Source organism: Numida meleagris, chromosome 18, assembly GCF_002078875.1.
Source record: "Numida meleagris isolate 19003 breed g44 Domestic line chromosome 18, NumMel1.0, whole genome shotgun sequence".
Taxonomy (NCBI): domain Eukaryota; kingdom Metazoa; phylum Chordata; class Aves; order Galliformes; family Numididae; genus Numida; species Numida meleagris.
The window spans coordinates 9,387,074-9,406,181 of NC_034426.1; the positions used below are offsets into that span (position 1 = coordinate 9,387,074).

General features: G+C 43.1%; 1 protein-coding gene across 9 annotated transcripts in view; it reads left to right on the forward strand.

Annotated features, from left to right (window-relative positions):
- The window catches only part of KSR1 (kinase suppressor of ras 1), a 58,708-nt gene extending 39,600 nt beyond the window's left edge, over nucleotides 1-19,108 (forward strand). For 3 of the 9 annotated variants that reach the window (XM_021415328.1, XM_021415333.1, XM_021415335.1), the window contains exons 4-20: nucleotides 51-522; nucleotides 1,032-1,036; nucleotides 2,772-2,832; nucleotides 3,419-3,502; nucleotides 4,085-4,146; nucleotides 4,235-4,359; nucleotides 4,667-4,835; nucleotides 6,084-6,125; nucleotides 6,889-6,943; nucleotides 7,602-7,647; nucleotides 8,088-8,467; nucleotides 9,114-9,210; nucleotides 9,975-10,108; nucleotides 10,531-10,662; nucleotides 10,967-11,102; nucleotides 11,428-11,561; nucleotides 16,043-19,108. In XM_021415328.1, coding sequence (XP_021271003.1) covers nucleotides 51-522; nucleotides 1,032-1,036; nucleotides 2,772-2,832; nucleotides 3,419-3,502; nucleotides 4,085-4,146; nucleotides 4,235-4,359; nucleotides 4,667-4,835; nucleotides 6,084-6,125; nucleotides 6,889-6,943; nucleotides 7,602-7,647; nucleotides 8,088-8,467; nucleotides 9,114-9,210; nucleotides 9,975-10,108; nucleotides 10,531-10,662; nucleotides 10,967-11,102; nucleotides 11,428-11,561; nucleotides 16,043-16,121 — 2,213 coding nt within the window. In that variant the 3' untranslated portion in view covers nucleotides 16,122-19,108. Of the gene's footprint in view, nucleotides 1-50; nucleotides 523-1,031; nucleotides 1,037-2,771; nucleotides 2,833-3,418; nucleotides 3,503-4,084; nucleotides 4,147-4,234; nucleotides 4,360-4,666; nucleotides 4,836-6,083; nucleotides 6,126-6,888; nucleotides 6,944-7,601; nucleotides 7,648-8,087; nucleotides 8,468-9,113; nucleotides 9,211-9,974; nucleotides 10,109-10,530; nucleotides 10,663-10,966; nucleotides 11,107-11,427 lie in introns of all 9 variants that reach the window. The other 6 variants (XR_002443928.1, XR_002443927.1, XM_021415330.1 and 3 more) reach the window with 6 other exon arrangements.

Below are 19,108 nucleotides of genomic sequence, written 5' to 3' on the forward strand. Positions count from 1 at the left end.
CTTTGTTTTGTTTTCTTTTTAAACCTAACATTGCTATGGTTGCTGAACAGGTGGGGAGTTAAAAGATGACGTGCTGATAAATCTTTCTGAAGCACGCCGAGAGAACAGCTCTACAAACACGACTGAGTCCCCCTGCTCCTCTGCACCCGCATGGACTCACACTGCACTGAACCTTCCCAAGGGCAATAGCCAGCAGGCGCGGTCGGTGTCGGTATCTACAATCCCATCTTCAGATTCTCCTGCCTCAAGTCACGGACCTTCTATCTATGCAGATAACCTCCTGGACCCTTTTGCCTTCCCTGCACACAGTGGAAGGTTAACACCAAGGACTCCTCATAGCATCACCATCACTCCCCCGACCACTCCTCAAGCCAAGAGACGGCACAAGTTGAAGCCACCACGGACTCCTCCTCCCCCTTGCCGGAAAGTTTTTCAGCTGCTACCTAATTTTCCAACCCTCACAAGGAGCAAGTCCCATGAATCACAGTTGGGAAACAGGATAGATGATGTTCCTCCAATAAAGTAAGTGTGATGCTTCCTTCCCCATGGGCACTGGGCTGTATTCATACCAGCAGGCATTCAGTGCTCCAGTTCTGATGCTGTGTAAAAGAGCTGGTGGCCAGTTGCCTGGTTGTGGTTTCACTGCAGTCTTACAATCAATATCAGTGGGATATGCTAAGATAACCACAAAACCGGCTTGCTAATAGTCTACTGTATTTGAAATTGCACCTTCCTGGGAGGTTGGGATGACTGCTGATATGAAAGGGCCCCAACCAGTATTTCCTCAAATATCTAATAGTCAATTCCATATCCTATAATTCTCTTTTGACCTTAAATGTTCCTCATTCATGTGGCTGGTATCCTTTAACATTTTATCTTAAGATGTATTTTAGCTGCTAGTGTGAGCTTTAAAAAAATCTATGTGACTGCCATGTGACTTCTATGTGCCTCCATAGGAAGACAGAAAGTCTTAGGCTAAATCTTTATTTTAGACTGATACAGGCTTTTTTGTTTGTTTGTTTGTTCTCTAGGTTCGGTAAGAGATTTTTACAGGGTTGTCTTTGTTTCCTTGACTCGGAGAGAAGAACCTGTCAATGTCAGCAGCCTGCAGTACGATCCCCTCTGTCCAGCCTGTGGAGGCCCTCAACAAGGCCTTGCCTTCCAGAGCTCCTGTTGCCTTTAGCAGGAGCCCAGCCAGCTGAAGAATTGCAGGATGCTTACAGGGTCTTTGTACCTGGTATTCCTTTGGACAACAAAAGCAGGAAAAAGGAATACTGATGTTTAAGGGCTAAAGCAAAGGGTTGTGTGTAATTGCTTGTCTGTGACTTCTGAGAGCTGGTATTGGTGTCCCTTGGTAGTAGAAGTAGCTTCAGGTCTAACCATTTGTCTTCAGATACTTACTGCCTAGTATCTCTGTAATGAAACTAGACAGTCACGTGTGACCTTTTGAGAAATGGTTCAGCACATTCCTAACTCTAGAATACTTCCTCTGATGCTGATGAATCTATTCACACATTTAAGGGTTTACAGGACAAGGACTTGTGCTTTTATACATTGACACATTTGGTGCTTTAACGCTCCTGAACGTGACTACGTGCAGCCACCTCTTAGACACAGAACCTGTAACTTCAGAAGCCCTAGGAAAGCACCTCACCATTCTGTGAAGTATGAAGTACACAAGGACCATACATTTCTCTAGTGGCCTTTAGAACAAATCCCAGGAATTACTTTCAAAAATGAAAAATTATAAAGAGAGAAAATTGTAAAATGAAAATGTAAGCAGAAATCTGAGCATTTCTCTGTGGAGAGTGATGGAATTTATTTAATAAACTAAGGCATAAGAAAAAGTTCAAACAAATTAAGATTTTTGGTGCTTATATGCAGATAGTCTATTTTAAAAATTATAATTAGTGTTAATGCAGACAGCTGTGGTTTGGATCTCCACACTTTGCTCAGCAGTATTTGGAAAAACAGCTATTCAGTCCAGCCTATTCGTGAGATGCTGAAGACCACAGATGCCTTGAAAAGCTCACTGGAATAATGATTAAAAAAAAAAAAAAGAATTTGGTGCCACCTAGGGTCAAAGAGAGAAAGTGGCTTTTATAAGCATTGACAGTGTCCCGTCCGGAAGCTGTGTCAATGCCTACAGATTGAGTTTTCTCTCCATTTGCAAAATGGCTACAGATTTAATTCAGGAAATATGGCAGCCTTAATATTTGAGAGCTTTTAGGAAGCTTTTTGTATAACCACTGGAGCACTGGACTGGGAGAGTGTAGCTCTCCTTTTCTGCATTTATTGGCTAGCTAAGTGATGCCAGCTAAATTTTTTTATTCTTCTGGGCTGCACTGGTTCTGTCTATAAAACGGTGATAATAATTTTCAGCAAAAGAATGCACTGAAATCTACTGACTCTGCATGAAAACTGGGTGATGGTTTTGGTGGGAAACCAATTGGGAATAAGCTATTGTGCGACTTTCCACTTGGTCTTGAGAATGGCCTGGGACTTATTCAATCCCTAAAGATAATATATAACAATTTATAACAACATAAGGAAGGAAGAATGATGATTCTAACACCAAATCTTAGTTTATGTTGTCTCTGTATGAAACCCACTACTATCTTGTCATTTTACTGCACAAGGCAAACTGATCTCAGCTGTGCTCCTCGAGCAGTCATGGCTACTAATTTTTATCTGTGACAGTGTTTACGTCTAAACTGGTAAGCGTGCTTGTGAGTAATGCTTCCCTAAAAGATCCCTCTGTTCTCCATCAGAACTCTCCCAAGGATCTCCTCAAATGGTACGAAGAGATTTTGGCTTAGCTGTAACACACAGGTAAGCAACACATACTCTGGGAACCACAAAGGAAATAAACGGAGAGGTCAGACCAGTACAGCATCGTATTTAGTGTGTTTGTAGTAGTAAAGACTATTAGATGGGCTTGAAGTTGGGTTGGATGCCTGATTTGTCGATTTCGGCCTTGACTCTGTATTTCAGCTCCCTCTGTTTTTAATATCTCTGTGTTCAGCTCCTGAAATCCTTTTTACAAAGCAAACTGACATGTGATTCTTCAATGACTAGTGTCCTGGGTGAAAGGACTAAGGAAGAGAAATGCGCAACAGTGCTGCTTCTAAAACACTACTGCTGCTAAAAATGAAAGAGAAGCTGCTCCTTCCTTCCTTCGTGGAAAGAGCATTTCCTTTTTCTTCCTTGGTAGTTTCCTGCATGGCCTCGTCCCAAATCCAAACCAAAACTTGGACAGCTAGTACTAATGCCAAACAAACCTATCAGCTCTTTTACTAAAAGGGTTAATACTCCTACCGCCATCACTGCACACGCTATAAATGGGGTCCTGTAGCTACAAATGTAGTTTTCTTTAGATACCAGTTAACATATTTTTTCCCATCTTTCCTCTGATTAGGTTCTCTACAAAGTCTTGGTTATCTCAGATTTGCCAAGTCTGCCAGAAAAGTATGATGTTTGGGGTGAAGTGTAAGTACTGCAGGTGAGCACACAGAGATGATCTGTTACGGAAGATCTTTAGGTTTTGTTCATTCAGGGTTGTCGGCAGCAAGCATCTCAAGATGTGATGCACTGTTAACAGTGGTGTTGCTTTTTTCAGTCAAACTGGCAGTGAGTTGCTTTGGCATGACAACAGTTAGGCTGGGAGCCTGACATGTGGATGAACCAAATACAGTTCCCTGCTGTAGGATTCCTACTTGATCATAGGCAAATCTTGTAGTGGAAGTTGGGTGCCTGTATAACAACAAGGATTTGGTTTTGATTCTCTCTGGATTTTCAGTCCAGAGTGCTGAACTTTTCGCAGTTCCCTCTCTCAGGACAGTCGTAAGTGAAGATAACTCTATTAGAAATAAATCAGATGCTAGGATATCTATCTGACTTTCATTAGCCTAATGATACATATAACAGGATTCTTCTTATGAACATATGGAACTGCTCTGGGGCTCACAGCTTTCCAGAACTCTCCTTAAGATTAGCGTAAATAACAGCATAAATAAATAAAGGGTAGGCTTCCTCTTTTTGGGAAAGAACAAGTGCTATTTAACATTTAACGTTTCTCTTTCAGATTAAAATGTCACAACAAGTGTACTAAAGAGGCACCTGCTTGTAGAATACCATTCCTTCCCAGTGAGTTTACTACAAATTCCTAGCACATCAATGTAGCTGATGGTATCACAAGAATAGTAAGTCTGATTAGAGGTTTTTTTCCTTTCAGCTCCAACCTGTTTTTCAGCTACCAAAATAAGGAGAACAGAGTCTGTCCCTTCTGATATCAACAATCCAGTAGACAGACCAACAGAACCACAGTTTGGAACTCTTCCCAAAGCACTCACTAAAAAGGTACGTGGTGACTGACATGAGTCTTCTGCCTCAGAGTCAATGAGGAACTACAATAAGGAGAGGTCACAGCAGTGCCTTACTGGCTGGAACAAGAATGGCACTTCAGCTTTCTCTTTGCAAACAGTCTTCAGAATGACTTTTCCTCGTTGTTAAACATTGGCTGTGCACATCTTGAGCCCCTTCCTCACTCAGAGAAACTTTGTTGTGTTTGAGGCTAGGGACAGCTTTCCTTTCTTGCTTCATTAAACACTGAGGGAAACTCTCTACTGTTATTGTTTACTCCTTAGTGACTTTTCTTGCTTTCCAGGAGCACCCACCAGCAATAAATCATCTGGACTCCAGCAGTAATCCCTCGTCTACAACCTCTTCCACGCCATCTTCTCCAGCACCTTTCCAGTCTTCCAACCCTCCCAGTGCGACGCCTCCCCCAAACCTGTCTCCTATGGGCCAGAGGGATGGACGATTTAACTTCCCAGGTAAACCCATCTTTTTCTGGAGAACTCTGCCAAGATTAGAAAGGCCTCTGTGCAAGCTGAGGCTAACCAAGACTTCATAAGTAGATTCAGGTTTCTGAATAGATAGTTGTGTCTTACTCAAGGTTTGGAAGTTTTTCCTGTCATCTGATAAAAGGAAATGGTCTGTTCTTACGAGGCTTTAAGTCATGGCAACAAGATATTTTGCAGGAAACAAATTACTGAGGAGTTCTGGTACCTTTCTTACATGATATGATCTTTCTACTTTCTCTTTTGTTTTTCTTTTTTGACGAGTACTAAAAGAAAGTGGTACTCTTTTCCTCCTTTTTCTTACTGTATTGTAAAAGGCATGCAGCCTGCTGTTTTTGATCACCAGTGGCTTTAAATCATAAGTTCACTGCTAGAACAAAATGTTAAAATGAAAACTAGGATGAATTAGTTTCATTGGTCCCTTCCAGAAGATAACCAACAATCAACGCTTGCTTTTAAATTGTTGGCAGATGTGTATGGTGAAGAATTTACATACTTCACAGATTAAGGACCCAAATATGCTGCCTTTAACAAAGCTGACAGAGGCAAGACTTGCATAGTAGAATAAACTTAATTCCTTGTATCTGGAAATGAAGTCACATGCTGCTAAACAGGTGCTGCATCTGGCCTTAAATACTGCTGTATTTTGCATCAGACTTCTCACCTGTGAAAGTTGCTGTTTTAGCCTACTTAAAAGGAGCAGAAGCAGTGCCAGTTTAGTGTAAGGATTCTACTGCAATTACTTTGTATTAGGACAAATAATTCAAATTAAGTGAAATTAAAAAAAAAAAAATCTTGCAAATAGCTCTTGAGCTTCAGCCTCCCTGCTGCATGCATCTTGGAAAAGCTGGCAATGCGAGGGAGGATTGAAGGAGCAGCTTGTCCCTAGGCCTGCCTGTTGGCATCCCTGGGTCCTCTAAGTTTGCTTCTTCCACTTGACATCTGAATGGGTTGTTTTCCCACCAGACTGCTTGCTTATTGGTAACATAGCTTTCATGTGACAGGTGTCATCTGTCATCCAAAAATGCATGTGCTGAAATTCACCCCTAAAGCAGACTGATAATCAACTAATCTGTTTCCCAGCAGTAAGTTGGGACTAATTCATTGAATGCATATGTGGCACTTGCTGATGATCCTCTAACTTGTTTGTTGTTTTGTTTTTTTTTTCTTGTTAATTTTTTTTTGCTGTCCTTTTTTTTTTTTTTTTTAACCAAACAAAAGCTGCCTACTATATTCAGCATAGACAACAATTTATCTTCCCAGGTGAGTTGACTGTTTTAATTCTACTAACTAGCTTTTGCTGCCAAAAAGTAACTGTAAATTTCTGCATGCTACCCAATAATGATAATTCTGCTTTTGAAAAGAGGTGTATCCAATACAACAGATAAAACAACAGATCCCTGCTGTGAGATTCTACTCGCAGCTGTGTTCATTCTTTAAGGCTATCTTTTAGGATCGTATGCTTAGAATAAATTGACGCTGTCAGTTCAGGAATGCTGAGTCCACCTTTATGAACACATGTTCTTGCCTATGGGATATAAAAATGATGGAACATTATTCATATGTGGATTTGCATGTGCAAGCTCTTTTCTCAGTTACTGTTCACAAACCCTTAGAAACAGGTTGTCTATTTCCAAAGTGAGAATTGTTGATGTAGGGTGCCAGGTACAGAGTATTTTACTCTAAATTCTGGAAGGATTTGCAACCCAAGCTGAATTTCCTGTGCATTGGTGACACTGGTCATACTAAGTGTGGTTGGAATGTATGACCTGCAGTAAGGATTAATCCTCACAGAACTGGGGCATCTGGATTCAAGTATTTCTGATTGCTGAAGGCCATTTAAAAGGGTGTGAGCAGCTCACAGACAAGGACAGCCATTGCAAAATGTTACAGATGAGTGAACGTGAAGAAGACTGGGACTGGTTGATATACAGGCGTGTAAAACAACTGTTACTGCAGTGTCAAATATTCTGGTCTATAAGGGAATTAAGTCTAGAATATGTATAATCATTTTCATACTTTCCAGAAATTCCCACTCCTGCACAAATAGCACAGCCTCCGGAAACGGCTGCAGACACTAAGTAAGTACTGCTTGTTTTATTTGCATCGTGTTTACCTGAAAACCTTCAGGTCGGTGTGAAGGCGCTGTTAGAACCAAAACATGTGCCCTGCTGAATGCATCGCCTGAAAACTTTCACAGGATAATTTTAATCAGCAAGAGCGATACTGATATTTCTGGTTTTGTAAAGCTGAAAATATTTATGTTAAATGGGACTGTGCCTTCAAGTATGAAGTTATGTTTGTGTGTGCATGTTCCCAGATCAGGAAGGTCCAATGAAATGAAAGGTAGAGGGTTTCACGACTGAAAGAGCATGGAAGAGCATGGCAAGCTGACATCTTTGTAGGGGTCTGAACTGTAGGGTGTGCTGATGTTTTTAACCTGCATACCTAGCACTCACAATTGCTTGACCACTCTGCTGGTGTTTCTGTAGTACTGGGAACAGGAGTCTCTCTTACTGGAACACACTGTAATAATGCAGCCATACCACTGCCAATGAATTCCTACCACTTAAACCTGAGAATCACTTCAAAGTCTTTGTCTCTTATTTGCCAAAGTAATCTTAGAAAGCCCTTAGCTGTTAAGCAGAGCAGTGATTGTACTTTTATCTGATGGACTATACTGCTTTCACTATCTGCACCCTATTTACTTCTCACTACAAATCTGTTTTCTCTTGTTAGTGCTAATGAACAGCCACATACAGATGGAGTTAAACATGAAGCAGAGGTAGGTTTTATGGTTTCCCCTTTTATACCTCTTTTATAATCAGAAAGGCCATGTTGAAATGCATCAAAAACTTATGGCCGTGGAACTGAGCGTAGACTAGCTGTGCCTTCAGCTCCACTGAGCTGTCTGTGCTGCAAGGATCTCTACTGACCATTGGTGGTTTCTGTTGCCAGGCTGAAACAATGAAATACTGGTAACAAGAAGTAACTGTTTCTCATTGGGCTAAGGTGATACTTCTCAACTCTCTGGCTCACTCAGTTGCCTGCAGCTGTTTCTCAAGCGGCTCTTGAGCCATATCCTGAGAGGAGGTGAATGCCTCCTCCGATGACTTTGTCCTATGAAGAGATCTCTAGATCTGGAGTCAAATACGGACATCAATCTACCCAAGTCCTCTCAAAACAGACTCTCAGCATGTTTTTCCTTTCTCTTTTTGTAAACAGGTGGAAGAACCCGAGAGTAATAAATCAGAACCCGAAGACGACGAGGACGAAGTGGAAGATTTGCCACACCGGCGGCCGCACTTGCAAGGGATGATTTATCGCAAACCCAGCCAGACCAGCGTCTACCTGCAGGAATGGGACATTCCCTTTGAACAGATCGAACTAGGGGATCCCATTGGCCAAGGCCGATGGGGGAAGGTTCACAAGGGAAAATGGCATGGAGAAGTGGCCATCAGGCTGCTGGAGATAGATGGGAACAATCAGGATCATCTCAAGCTCTTCAAAAAGGAGGTGATGAATTACAGACAGACCCGGCATGAGAACGTGGTGCTTTTCATGGGAGCATGCATGAACCCTCCTCATTTAGCAATCATTACCAGGTAAAAATATAGCAACTTCAGTAATACTATACGTGCTTATCTATTTATAATAGTAATAATATAAATTTCTGTAAACATATTTGTAAACCATATATTTGCATTACAAATATTTAACGCATATTTATAATACATGCATGTATTATAAATAAATGTGTAATATTTATTTCTGTAGTCTGGGGGTGGAAGACATAAACTTTCACAAGCCTGTGTTGCTTGGGGGTTTGGATATTAGAGGTGTCTCTTCTTAGGGAGCTGATTTCTTGGCAGTTTTTATCTTTTAATCTCTTCAAGTCTTTTCAATTCTTAAAAAGCGGGGTAAAGTGACCAGCAGCCCCAGCAGAAGCTGGTGCTCAAGTTTTGAAAACTGGACTTCAGTTATCAGAAGGGCTGCTGAAGAAACACGTAAGCATTTGCTTGAACATGCTTTAGCAATAAGTGAACGGCAGCTAGCGATAGCTGCAATTGTGTACGCCCACACGTGTCAACTAAGCCATTAATATTCTTGAAAATGGCATTGCTCAGCAGAGGGAAGAAGACTGATTCTGTCAATGTGATAAGAAAACCATTTGAGCATCTAGTGGTCATTTTTGTATTCCTCCAATGTTTTAAAGATACTTTAAAGGACTCTTGTTCCTCTTTCTTATAGCTTCTGCAAAGGAAGGACACTTTATTCGTTTGTAAGGGACCCCAAGATATCCTTGGATATTAACAAAACCAGGCAGATAGCACAGGAGATCATTAAGGTAAGTTGTGCTATCAGAGACATCTGCTTTCTGGGCAGTACCTCAGCAAGTGTTGAGAGGCTGCACAGCTGGAGAGGGTCTGTAAGCTCAATAGCCAGACCCCAGGGTGCTGCAGCAGGGAAAAACTTGAAACTGGAGGAAGGAAAACTGCTAATTCAGTGGGCAGTAAGCTGAAGACCTGTAGGGATAGAAATTGTTCTTTTGCTTGCCTATAAGGGAGACTTTTGATAAAAGGCAACCATGAAGAAATGCATGCAGGGCAGATTTCCTTCCCAGTCTGTACTCTTTTATTAGTAACTACAGTTAAGTTGTGTATTCTGAAGTAGACGTTATCTTCCACATTTGCAGTTTTCCATGGTTGCTTTCAGTATTGCTCAGTTGAAGTAGCATTTCTTAAGCTGTTGTTCTCTTTGCTGGCAGATGCGTCCTGGGAATTTACCGAGCAAACTTGTGTCAGTTGTTCCTTGTTCATAACATACAGACTTATTCAGAATGTGAAGTTCAGTCACTTACTGCTTCAGCTAGAAGTGCCCTCCCAGCAACCCTGCTACACAGAGGAGGAAGATTATTTTGGAGGCGGTGCACTAAACTAAGACCTGCTTCCTTGCACGCTTTATGTCAGGCAGCTGCTGTGTCCCCACTTAATTTATCATTTATGCTGGAGCAAATAGAGTAAACGTGTATTAGGAAGAAAAGCATGCCCAGTAAATGGCTTGTAAATGACACAAAAAAATTTACATCTCTGCAAATAAACTTTTTCCCAGGGCATGGGATATCTTCATGCAAAGGGGATTGTACACAAGGATCTGAAATCCAAGAATGTTTTTTATGACAATGGGAAAGTAGTGATCACTGACTTTGGACTGTTTGGAATTTCGGGTGTTGTTCAGGAAGGAAGGTAGGTGGAGGTTTCAATGCTTGGGCCACTTCTGGGGTGATAAATAATGATCAAACTCAAATACTTTGATGCATTACGTGGTGCAAGAGAGGAGATATGGTTCTTTTACTACATACATTTTGGAATACACTTTTTTAAGTAGAGGCCTTTCTACACTTCCAGTGGGATACAACTAGAAAATCGTATGTGAACTGAGTCTCAGAACACAGAACAAAAACAATTCTTAGCCCGAGAATGAGCTGGAGAGTCAGGCCAACACTCGCATGGTTTTTTAATATGGCAGGAAAATTAGAAAGAAAATGTTAGCAAAGCCAAAACATTTAAGAAAAGTCACGGCATTAGCAAACCATAGATACGGGCCATGCGCTGCTTCTTAGTTTACTTAATAGTGTTTCAGTATGACTTCTTTCCTTTGAACTCAGGAGGGAGAATGAATTGAAGCTGCCTCATGACTGGTTATGCTACCTGGCCCCTGAAATTGTTCGTGAGATGGCCCCTGGGAAAGATGAAGACAAGCTGCCTTTCTCCAAAGCTGCAGATATCTATGCCTTTGGGTAAGGGGAAAAGACCTAAAGAGCATCACAGGAACCTTCTAAGTGAGATGTGATACAGATCTGAGCCTTGCCAGTCCTCTCTCCAATTCAGGATTCTAGCTAGGTTGCATTTCCCTCACCTACTACAAAAGACATGGGCCTGGCAGTTTGGCAGGGAGGTGGGTGAATGGGCTGGGATGGATTTGCTGCGTAGCCTTAGTTACATTCCAGAGCTTTCTGAAGGCTTTCTGAAGAAATTGGGATTCTGTGAGAATTTTACATCTTAAGAGCAGGCAGAGGCTTGATTTGTCTGTTTACGTTGCAGGACTGTGTGGTATGAGCTCCAAGCAAGAGAATGGCCCTTCAAGAACCAGCCTGCCGAGGCACTCATCTGGCAGATTGGAAGTGGTGAAGGAGTGAAACAAGTCCTTGCAACTGTTAGTTTGGGGAAAGAAGTCAATGTAGGTACATCAGTTGCAGGAGTCCTTCCAAAAAGCTGCTTATCAGGATTGCTGGAAAAGAGGGAGCTGTTTATTTTACTCTTATTTATAATTCTAAAGATAAAGGGCAGGAGAGAGAACAGATTAGAACGAGGTACCAGCCTCTTCCCATTATTGTCATGTAGAAGTGACATCCACTGGTACACCAGACACTGACTTTAAGAATGTCCAAGACAAGTGTTTAAAAAGTAGCTCTAGCTGGGCTGTCACAGCTCACACTGCTCATCACTTGCTTAGTTTGCACAACTGATGTGTGGAAATAATGAACCTTAACTGTCCTTTGCAGGAAATTCTCTCAGCATGCTGGTCCTTTGATCTCAGTGAGAGACCTAGCTTCACTGTCCTCATGGATATGCTTGAAAAGCTGCCAAAACTGAATCGTCGGCTCTCCCACCCAGGGCATTTCTGGAAGTCTGCTGAGTGAGTACCTGTGGTTGTAGATGCTGCTCAGAATTTGCTAACTGACCATTCCTGTGCTTTGGTTTGCCTTCCTGGGGCCTGTCATACCTTCAGTAGCAGAGTAGCAATTGTTCTGCTTTTCTAGTTACTAGGAAATTACACAATTAAACATGCATGCACTTCAGACAGTTAATTTCCTACTTCAACGTATTCATTTCCCTCCTTCTGTAGATCATTTATCCAGTGTCATGTTTGGTTTCAGAGAGTATCTACCAGCGTTACTGGAAAGTGCCCACACTGCCCTGAAAATGATTAGAGTTTCCCTTTTAATGGCTGGTACTGAATGAGAAAGGGAACCACCAAAGAACATGCCACCATTTCCCTTTTAAATTAAACCATCAATTCATGGAAGAGTCCTAACGTAGTAACATTCCTCAAGGAGCATGTAGGGAAAAAATGCAAAGCCCTCCTCCTCTGTATGGAAGAGTGCCCGGTTTGCACAGACACGTAAAGGAATGGAGCACGTTACTCAATATAGCTGACCTCTGAAGGAAAAAAAAACAAACAAAAACCCACTAAAATCTTAGAATCTCTAAATTGCTTGGCAAAAGCAGTAAATTGACAGCTAGGAACAAGTTTTTATGTTTGGACTGAATAAGTTGGAGTCATGTCAAGATTTTGATCAAGGAAAGATGAGAGATAACACACAAATCCTAGCCAGGTCATGCTCCTTTCAAATTTAGGATCTATGTTGGAGCCGGGGAAGAAAAGTGTCACAAGATCAAGCATCTGTAAACTGCCAAAACTGGGAGAGACCCCTCAGAAATACCTGACTGAACATCCTGTGACATCTGTTAGGATAGATGAGACCAGAATTTAGAACTAAATCCAGGTCAGAATAGATTTGCATAAAGATATAGGGCCTAAAACTTTTAGTCTCCTATGTCACAAATAACCTGTCGCTCAGACAAAAAGGGAGCCCAGTCTCCCTTTCCTCAAAGTCAGAGATCAGACACTTGTGAACTGTGCCCATCACCACATGCTTCCTTCGGTGTATGTTTTCTTTGACTGAGCCTCTAATATTTTCTTATTTCTTTCCTTTTTTGATGTTTAATCTACCCCTTTCCTTACCATAACCCTTCATGATCTTCCTGTAATACTTTATCCCTAAGCAAATGCTTCTGTTAACTTGTATGGTGCCTGTCATGGCATTTTGTGCCTTGGTGTGTCTGCTTTATTCGGGGGTTTGGTTGCAGATTTCAGCCTTTGTCTCTTGTTACAATGTCTAACAACATTAAAAGGTGGCCTCATCTTTACACAAAAGAGAACTATTACCAGCAATAGTTGAATGCTTACTGTCCTCTCATTGATAAGTAGAACTGTCTGCTGGTTCTTTTCCGTATGTTAGACAGGTATAAATTCATATCAGTACTCATTTTAAAAAGATACAATGAAAAACAGGGAGATCTTTAGATTTGGCAGCTCTTTGCATCATCAGTTTCTGCAGTGCACTGGGGTGTGACAAGGTGTCGAGTGCGCCCCGACCGCTCACTGCTCCAGCAGATCTGTTACAGCTGCAGTCTGGGGATTTCAGTTGTCTTGATTTTTTTTTTTTTCTTCCCTAAATAAACATGTAAAGAGAAATCAGCAGAACCTGAGCTAAAGATATATCTGTCCACCATTCATAAATTAAGAGAAACAGCCCTTTTTCCTCTTCAGGCCTAAAGCACTGTATATTTAAATCTGTCTTTTCTGCACATTGGGAGTTAGAGAGCAAGCGATGCTGTGCTTAGAGCAGTGAGAAGGATGCCAGTACCAAGGGCAGGTACAGAATCTGGTACAGTGTGATAAGGTGCAGTATGATGATCAGCTAGGTTCTTATTCTTGGCTTTGAAAGATAACTTAGCCCCAAATTATTATTTTCAAACGAATCATCTTTTGTCTCAGAGGAGGATCACGGAGTTCAAATTGTTTGGACAACAGTTCTTTAGTCGGGAGATTTATACGATATGGCAGCGTCCTTTGTTAAACTGTTCTTCCTTTCCTACAGAAGCCCTTTTCTGTAGAGCCCTCCAACACGATGGCTCTGTGTCGACACTTCCATGCCCTCATTTCTCCATGCTATCAGATCCACTTGTGTTGGATCACTGACTCTCACAGCCAGTTCAGTTTCTTTTCATCCACCTAGTCAGATGCTGCAGAGACCATCAGAGAGTCTTGCATTGTCCCCTAACATCACAGTGGAAATGGGTTGAAGTAACACTTCCCATTTGGGCAGTCAGTTCACAAGGGTGCTCATTTCCAGAGTAATTTGCCAAGCGATTATTTTGGGTTAGTGTTTCCATAGGGAGTTCTTCTTGAACAACTTGTGGAACCGTGCCTTATGTAGCAGCTATCCAAATCATTTTTTCCCTGGGTAGACAGATCCTCCCCTCCTACTGCAAGTGGTTCATGTATGTGCATACATTATTACTTTTTCTCTGCTCAAAGCACGCAATGGAGAAGTACATTAATTGTCAACATTGAGAGCTGAATCAGTGCTCACTGAAATGAAAGTGCAGGCAGCTCAGTTGGCTTTTATCGCCTGCAAACTACATTACATTCAGGTCGCACTTGGAAGGCTCTCTATAGCAGTGTCAACCAGCAGCCAGATGCAAAACCCCCTGAAGGCGCAGTCACATCCCCTCTGACAACTCCTTAGAGAAACACTGCACTAACCCCTTGCTTTACTCCAGTGTAAGCTTTATAGTAGGTGGTTTTCAAGAGCTCGCTTTAAATAACTGAAAACTAACTCTCATGGTGTCTTTTTCCCTTCCCTCCCCTATTTCTTTGTAGGTTGTAGCTACTGGTGCAATAATGGGTTCCACCTTGCATGCTTCCATGTGTTGTATCCTAACCAGCAACTTGGACAATCACCTTCCATTCAAAAAAATGAAAACAAACCACGAAATTAACCCACGGACATAATCAACATTTTATCCGAATTCTCCTTTTCTGCCTTTTTCTGCTTGGTGTGGGCTGTTAGCTTGAATAACAACTCCTGCCTCCAAGAAGTTACTGTCTAAACACAGCACCTCTCACTTCTGAGTCATGTCAGCAGGCTGCAGCTTCCTCCTGGCAGGGACCTGGTGCTCTGCCCTGACCAGCCGGGTCTGGGCAGCAGTGGCTTGGGGTTCAGCTGACACTGGCATTTGTGGCCGGCAGGTCTCAGACGTCTCAGAAGGGGGAAGTTTCCTAGCTGCTGTCTGAGGGGTGGCTGTCATCCTTAGTGCTGAGTGGTGGCTTTTGACTCAAGATAACAAGTACATCTTCCACAGGCACAGCCAACAACTGACCACTTCACTTGCACTGCAACCAACAGGACTTAAGGGGCAGATTGGGCCGGTTCTCCTGTAGGGCCAGATCCAGCACTGCACTGAACCAAGGGTCAGCTTTGTCAGGGGTGCACGCAACAGGTGCAGTTCCTGCACAGAAAGGAGGACAGTCCTCGCTGTGCTCAGGGCAGATTGCAGTCCCTTAGCCTACCTGGGAGTACACCACCACCAGTTGCATCCAAAACTGGGATCAGCTACAGCACTGTGCAGAAGAGGAGGAAAGCAAGGAAGCCATTCAGTTCCTCATCCTCCCTCCCTTGCAAATCCAGAGTTTTGAGTTCTGTGATTTGCTTTTGTTTACATCCCTGGTTCAGCAAAATGCCTGACTTAGCAGTAGGAACTTTGCAGAACCGTAGGCAGCACTGCAAACGTGTGCCTTTTTGTAAAAGGTCTTCTTTCATTTCTCACTGATCCACCATTTTGAAAACAAATTGCTTCATGGGGAGAGGATGAGGACAGAGGCGGGTATGCAACAGGAACCAGGGAGGTTTTTTCGTGTTCAGTGAGGACAAACGCACCTACATGTCATTCTCTCAGAAAGTCAGATGCCTGCACACTGCACTGGAGTGATTCTGCTGGAAGCCCTCACGTGCTCACGCTCCCTGCCTTGCTGCCACACAGCACGTATGGGCAGGAAGGCATTGTGAAGTGAAAACATTTTTAGCTGTGCTTACAGTTAAAGGGGGAAGGAAAAGACATCTTCATTCGCTTGCTATAGGCCATAAAGAGGAGCAAATATGTTTCTTTGAAGCAATTGATGTACCTTGACAAAACGTCCCTTCCCCTTAAAAAGGGATTTTTTCCTCCACTTCTATTTCAAGGAAAGGAAACGTCTGCCAGTCTTCTACCCACCCTAGGTTAGGTCCTTATAAAAGCCTCCTGTTCTGCCAATTTCAGCCATGTGCTTTCACTAATGAGGTTAGCATGAATAAATTCAAATGTTTGCTGCTTAATTTTCTAAAACACTGCTGGATGACCTCCAGCTGCATGAGACCAGAATCCAGCCCATTTTATTTTCTTTTATATGACTGTAGCATTGTAGGGGAGAAAAAAAAAACAGCAAAAAACCAACAGTGAATAAATAACTCTTTCCCCCTCCCTTGTCCTTTCCCTCCTGCCTCTTTTCAGCATTAACAGTAGCAAAGTTGTCCTGCGTTTTGAGAGATTTGGCTTGGGAATCCTGGAACCAAGTAATCAAAAGATATAGCATGGTGTGTAGTTGTCTTGTGATAATGTTGTCTACCTACTTACACACAAAGCATCAGAAATCTTCACTGAATCTTCCAAGCTATGAAACTGGTGCAGCCACAGCTGAAAGCCACACGACCATCAATTCAGAGTCCTTTGTTGTTGGGAAAGTGGGAATTCTGCCTGAGCACCAGCAGTTATTTAAAGAATGTTTACATGATACTTCTGTGTGAACTATATTTTTTTTAAAGCATAATAAACAGTGAATCAGTTTAACTACAGCCATCCAACTAGCACAAAAAGAAACCAACCTTTTTCTAGTTCCTTCTTGTGTCTGTGGTCTAAATAGGAACGATCTTCTGCGTTCGGTGCATTTTTCCCTAAGACAAGTGGAACCGTTTTGTTTCAGAATGCTTATGTATCTCACACAAGGAGACGGAGTTTTAAATTATGTTTTTCTCTCATTAAGGTAAAATTTATCGCATCGTGATTTATCCAAACTGCTAATTCGGTTTGTGATTACTCTGGTTTGTTTCCACGGGGTTGGTCCAAGCTCTGGGTGACCTTGCATTAAGTTAAAGTAGTAAAAATCTACTACTTACAGGAGAGTTTGCTGTCAAGCGTATTGCCATCTCACTTGAAACAGAGAACCAAGCACTCTTCAACACAGAACTCACCAGAAAAGCTCAACTGCCGTGCCACAGAATCTCAGGCTGGTTGAGGTGGGAGCGGACCCCTGTGTCCATCCGCTCCCAGCCCCGCGCAGGCAGGGCCACCCCAAGCGGCCTGCCCAGGACCCGCTGTGCAGGCTGCCCCGGAGCAGGCTCCCAGGCACCAGGCTCCTCCTCGGAAGCTCCAGGCACAGCCTGTTCCAGTCCCTTGAACCAGCAGCACTGCCTGGCCAGGCTCTTGCTGCCCCGCTTGCCATCTCCTTTGCAGAAGAACAGGTATTTCACTAGTTAGAGCTCCAGGGAGAGAAGGAAAACAAGGGAAAAAGCCATTCCTAAACGTGTTACACGCTGTTCTGATACACAGAGCTTGTTAAAAGATTCAAAGTCATTTCTCTCCCCTACGTGCACATGTGCTCCTCTAGGCAGTCACATAAGCCTGCAAGAATTTAAGAAATTTAGGACTAAGCAGTAGTTTTGAGGAAAGCTAAGAACAGCAAAAACCTCGCAGTGAGGAAAATTCTGTTTCGTTCCAGAGAACCCGACTCAGTCCAACAGCTCAGACTTGTTTCAAAGTGTAATTTTAAGACCAAGAAAAGACCCAAGCCCCCAAAATCAAAAGGAAACCACGTGCTACAATGTGTGATAGGCAGACTGATAAAGGACACAGCTGAATACTGCATTCGAGGTGACAGATGCGTTATCTCACTTGCAAATGAATTGCAAGCTGCATTACGTGTTGTCTCATGCCCCCCATGGGGGAGGGGAGGGGGGGGAAAAAGAGTTCTGTTCTGTTGAGGAGAGCACTTCACTCCTACTTTTCCTCCACTGTGCTATGGTGCTTTTAAAATGCGTCTCAAATATAAAACAAAATTGGCTTGGTGGCAGCCAGGCGTGGTGACATGGTTCTCCTGGCCTCCCTCACCACCTCAGTGAAGCAGTCGAGCCCCCCACACACTGCGCGTTCAGCTGCCGCCACCGCCTGCTCCTCGCCCAGCCTCGCTGCTGTTTGCTCTCTCACAATAACATTGTCAGAAACAGAGGTTGTTTTCCAACAGTACTGCTCAAGCATCAACAGCACAATACAAGCCTAAAGCAAAGAGAAATGTGCTTCAAAGCCACGTTAACATTATGAACCTGTGGGCTGCAGCGTACCTTGCCTTAGGGGAGAGCAGAAGCTGCCGCTGGACGCAGACATTGCTTCACAGCCATTGGGTCTGAGCAGCCCTTCTGCTAACCCACAGCATGCTTGCTGCTATTCCTGCAACTGTGTGTATAACAGGTCTCACCTGGGACACCCAGAGCTTTCAGTGTGGGAAAGAAACGCAGTGATGGCTCACTTGGCCATCAGCAGCAGTGCTGCTGTGGCAGCGTGCAAGAACAATGCTGAGAAAGCGTGGCCTTCTCAGTCTTTCCCTCCAGGATGGCTGGCTGGACAGACAGCCTGTGCGGGGTGACTAGCTAGCTTAAAATAAAATTAAAAGCCAAAGAACTTTGTTCTCCCTATTTAACTGCCCTCACGTGAGGGTTAAACCCTGGCTGTGAAGGCTGCTTCCTGGCAGAACGCTGTGCTGGCCCTGCTTCCAGCAGGCAGCTCGTCCCTTTGTGCCGCACTCTGCAGTGTGCTGCAAGCAGATGGGGCTGACCCATGAGCACTGCGGGGTGATGGAATACCATCCTGCTGCAGGAAGGGTTTTAAAGCTTGCCTTTAAACCATGAAATCTGAGATTCAAATTCAGCCTTCCTTGGTTTTGTGATGAACTCCCATAAATGGCTCTTAAAAGCAAAACCCAGTGTTTCCGAGAGGGCCGATTACCGTCTGTGGGTAATATTTGTGGCAGTGAGCTGTGCGAGGCACATGGAAGTCACACAGAACCTGTGGAGCTGGTGGGCTCCTGCCCACGTCACAGCTGGGCAGCAGGCGTTGGCTCGCGCTGCTTATGGCCACGTGTGCTGTCTCCTGGTGTGCGGGTGTGCGGCGTGAAGCGCAGTAAGCCTGCCCTGTTGTAGAGGTGTAAATGTGAAGCTGGCTGTACAATGCTGCTACAATAGCCACACGTCAATAGTGAATGTAAATGGAGTCTGTAATATGGTGAAAATGACACGTTTTTCTTTTCAAATGTGATGTAAACTTTGTACAGTAAAATTTTTTTTTAAGTATTTTCTATCAGAGTGTCTTCCAGAATTGCTATTAAATTAATTAAAAATTGTTAGTATTAACAACGGTTTCTGTATTAGTTTATGCAACCAGCAAGAAAAAAAAAAGTGCACATTATGCTCATGAAATTCTGGATACGTAGGAATCTTTTCGGCAAATAAAACTTTGCTCTGGATAATG